The sequence below is a fragment of the Poromitra crassiceps genome (assembly GCF_964638095.1).
Source record: "Poromitra crassiceps genome assembly, chromosome: 10".
Classification (NCBI taxonomy): Eukaryota; Metazoa; Chordata; class Actinopteri; order Beryciformes; family Melamphaidae; genus Poromitra; species Poromitra crassiceps.
Window position 1 is genome coordinate 53,436,083 of NC_139631.1, and position 4,426 is coordinate 53,440,508.

At 47.9% G+C, this 4,426-nt stretch overlaps 1 protein-coding gene across 1 annotated transcript in view; it reads right to left on the reverse strand.

Moving 5' to 3' along the window:
* The window catches only part of LOC310784514 (tight junction protein 2-like), a gene marked incomplete at its 3' end in the record, with an annotated part of 107,148 nt that extends 103,794 nt beyond the window's left edge, over positions 1–3,354 (reverse strand). Inside the window, exon 1 of the mRNA XM_083645496.1 lies at positions 3,254–3,354. Within this exon, the coding sequence (XP_083501622.1) occupies positions 3,254–3,334 (81 nt within the window). The 5' untranslated portion in view covers positions 3,335–3,354. The remainder of the gene's footprint in view (positions 1–3,253) is intronic.
* Positions 3,355–4,426: the final 1,072 nt, after the last annotated feature.

Genomic DNA, 4,426 nt, shown 5'->3' on the forward strand with positions numbered 1-4,426 from the left:
CTGGCAGGTAACAACCCACACGACAAGAAGACCCGTGCTGGCAGGTAACAACCCACATGACAAGAAGACCCGTGCTGGCAGGTAACAAACCACACGACAAGAAGACCCGTGCTGGCAGGTAACAACCCACACGACAAGAAGACCCGTGCTGGCAGGTAACAACCTATACGACAAGAAGACCCATGCTGGCAGGTAACAACCCACACGACAAGAAGACCCGTGCTGGCAGGTAACAACCTATACGACAAGAAGACCCGTGCTGGCAGGTAACAACCCACACGACAAGAAGACCCGTGCTGGCAGGTAACAACCTATACGACAAGAAGACCCGTGCTGGCAGGTAACAACCCACACGACAAGAAGACCCGTGCTGGCAGGTAACAACCCACACGACAAGAAGACCCGTGCTGGCAGGTAACAACCTATACGACAAGAAGACCCGTGCTGGCAGGTAACAACCCACACGACAAGAAGACCCGTGCTGGCAGGTAACAACCCACACGACAAGAAGACCCGTGCTGCAAAAGCAGCCATACGAACTTTAAATATGTAACCATAGTTACTATGTGGTGTGCCATGTATTTCTTTTCCCCTTTATTTATACAGAGGGAGTCTCACTGAGAGCAATGTTCTCTTTTTCAGGAGTGCCCTGTTCACATTCACACACACATTCATACCTGGAAGCTGACCAGTACAACCACAGTCTGATCTGCTGAGTGAGCAGCTCCACTGGAGCGGTTTGGGGTTAAGGGCCTTGCTCAAGGGCAGCTCAGTGGTGGTAACGAGGGAGGGGCAGGCCCTGCTTTTTCACTTTCCCCACCCAGATTTATCCTGCCGGTTCCAGGGATTGAACCGACGACCTTCCGGTCACAAGCTCGCTTCTCTAACCATTGGGCCACCACTGCCCTGATTTGATGTCTGTGTTCCTGTACTGTGTACACTGTACACAGTACAATCATACTGTAGCTTGTGTCACATGTGTCTAGATAGATAGATAGAGATATAGAGATATAGATAGATAGATAGACAGACAGACAGACAGACAGACAGACAGACAGACAGACAGACAGATAGATAGATAGATAGATAGATAGATAGATAGATAGATAGATAGATAGATAGATAGATAGATAGATAGATAGACAGACAGACAGATCTCTGTGTGGTTGGATGTGATATTCTGAAAGCTACAGTATGATTTGATGTGGCTCATTGTGTCTGACAGCACAGCGGGGGGTGTTGGTGTGCGGGGTGAGATGCACACATGTACCCCCCCCCCCCACACACACACCGCTACAGAAGGAATATGTCTGTGATTGTGTGGGTATGTGTGTGTGTGTGTGTGTGTGTGTGTGTGTGTGTGTGTGTGTGTGTGTGTGTGTGTAGCCTACTTTGCATATCTTGAGAACCGTTTGTCTGATCTATCCCACTTGGCGGCTGTGTGCTCTGTCAATATTAATCAACTTTGAATCAACTAGCCAAAATTGCTCTGTGACGCAACAGGGCGAACGGGCACTGCACTAGAGGCAGCAATGACTTAGAATTTCTGTCTGTTTAATCAGTTTGCAATAGCTTCATTTCTGTTCTCTAGGTGTTGATTACCTTTAAAGTAAAGACATTTTTCAAGCTTTGACATCAGTCAAACATGAAATAATTGAAGTACTATATGCAGGAAAATAAACAGTCACGTTGTATTAGCAAACACTAACAGTAGAAAACACCTGGGCAGTTAGTTGATCATCTACACCCATCAATTACTCCAACCTCCATACTTCCCTGTTTCAATGTCAAACTACGGCCTGTTGCTCCTGGCTGAGGAAGATGCTCCATCACATCTTCCTGTTCAGGGTTAGAAGACATCTTTTTCTCTGATCGTGCAAGACATCCTGCTGAGACATCCTGCCACACTAGCGTAGCAAAGAGGTGAAAATACAACGATATCTCAGACACATTATGGGGATGCAGGGCCTTCTGGCTCGCAAAAAACTCACCCAAAAAACCTTCTGAAATACCCAAGCCACATGCTGAAATACAGAAGTACCATGTCTCTCTGAACCAAATACTACAGTAGCACGTCCACCCCAGCCCCACCCACAAGCACACACGTGACCTTTCATACATATATATATATATATATATATATATACATACACACTGGTTCCATATGTGACACGCCCCCAGGCAAAGGGACCGCATCTCATCAGAATGGAAGTCCCACAAAATATATATTTTTTATAATATTAATAATAATAATAATAATCCCCCCCCCCCCCATTAATACACAAGTTTAGCTTTTGAACGATCCATTCCACATAAAATGCTGCCGTTTTAGGATCAGTGAATAGTTGTATTTTGTGAAATGAAAATGCTTCTTTTAGTGTTTCTTCACTCAAGTATTCATGCATGCAGATTGCTCTCGGGCTTCCACCAATGAGCACACATCAACAAAACAAGCAAGAAATGTGTTTGTGTTCAGTAACACACACACACACACACACACAGACACACACACACACACACACACACACACACACACACACATATACACACACACACACACACACACACACACACATATACACACACACACACACACACACACACACACACACACACACACACACACACACACACATATATACTGTATATATATATATATGGAGAGAGAGAGAGAGAGAGAGAGAGATAAATGATGTGACTAGGCATGTCACCGATAATCATAATGATAATAAAAATAATAAAATGAAGATAGATAAATTACAATATTTTTCAATAGAGATTTAAATTATTATAGTATTTTACCGTAATTTTGAAAGAATAGATGATTTCAAAATGTGTTTACAGTCAAAAGCCTACAGATTGAATGAATTGTATTCGATTGCATCGCGTAAAGAGAAGAAACAGCATTTCAACATGAATTTTTCCCTGTTGTTGTTGTTCTTCAGTGTAGATGCAGGTAAACTCAAGCAAGCAGCAGGAGCATGTCTCAGCAGAAAACAGCCTGGGAACTTCACGTGCCAAACTTCAAGCACCATGAAAAATGTACACAGGCAGAGAGGCAGGCGCACACACACACACACACACACACACACACACACACACACACACACACACACACAGCATCTCCCCGAGCGGGCTCCCTCTGGGACTTTGTAATCCTCATGTAATCAGGTAAATAAGAGTGTGAATCTCCTCCCAGAGGTCCAGCGCGGCGGCTGCTGCCTTGCTCGAGGGCACAGCGGCGGGGTGGTACCTTGTCCTCGGTCCAGCAGAAGCAGATGTTACTGGAGGTGCTCAGGATATCCGAAATGAAGGAAGAGATGCCCAGACGCATGGTGGACCACAACGACAGCAGACAGACACAGAGAGAGAGAGAGAGAGAGAGAGAGAGAGAGAGATAGAAAGAGAGAGAGAGAGGGAGAGAGAAGAGGGAGAGAGAGAGAGACGGGGGAGCAGTTGACGGAACGAAGACCGAGCGAGACTGAAGAGGCGAGGGAGAGCGAGTGAGGGAGCGGCATGAGGAGAGAGAGAGGAGAGAGAGAGAAAGGAGGGAGGGGGAGAGAGGAGAGGGAGGGAGAGAGGGGAGATGGAGAGAGGAGAGGAGAGGGATGGAGAGAGAGGAGATAGAGAGAGGAGAGGGAGGGAGAGAGAGGAGATAGAGAGAGGAGAGGGAGAGAGAGAGGGGGGAGATGGGAGGGAAGGAGAGGAGAGGTGAGAGGAAGAGAGAGGAGAGGGAGAGAGAGCAGAGAGGGAGAGAGAGCAGAGGGAGAGAGAGAGAGGGAGAGAGAGCAGAGGGAGAGAGAGAGGGAGAGAGAGCAGAGGGAGAGAGAGAGGGAGAGAGAGCAGAGGGAGAGAGAGAGGGAGAGAGAGCAGAGGGAGAGAGAGCAGAGAGAGAGCAGAGGGAGAGAGAGGAGAGAGAGAGAGCAGAGGGAGAGAGAGGAGAGAGAGCAGAGGGAGAGAGAGGAGAGAGAGAGCAGAGGGAGAGAGAGGAGAGAGAGCAGAGGGAGAGAGAGCAGAGGGAGAGAGAGGAGAGAGAGAGAGAGAGAGAGAGAGAGAGAGCAGAGGGAGAGAGGAGAGAGAGCAGAGGGAGAGAGAGGAGAGGGAGAGAGAGCAGAGGGAGAGAGAGGAGAGAGAGAGAGCAGAGGGAGAGAGAGAGAGAGCAGAGGGAGAGAGAGGAGAGGGAGAGAGAGGAGAGAGGAGAGGGAGAGAGTAGGGGAGCCACTGCTGCTGCATGCAAGACCTCTCAGTGTGTCTGTGCATGCCTTTGCCTGTGTGTGTGTGTGTGTGTGTGTGTGTGTGTGTGTGTGTGTGTGTGTGTGTGTGTGTGCATGTGCCTGTGTGAGTGTATGTGTGTGTGTATGTGTGCGCGCGTGCGCGTGCATGCGCCTGTGTTTGTGTGTGAGTGTGTGTGTGTGTGTGTGTGTGT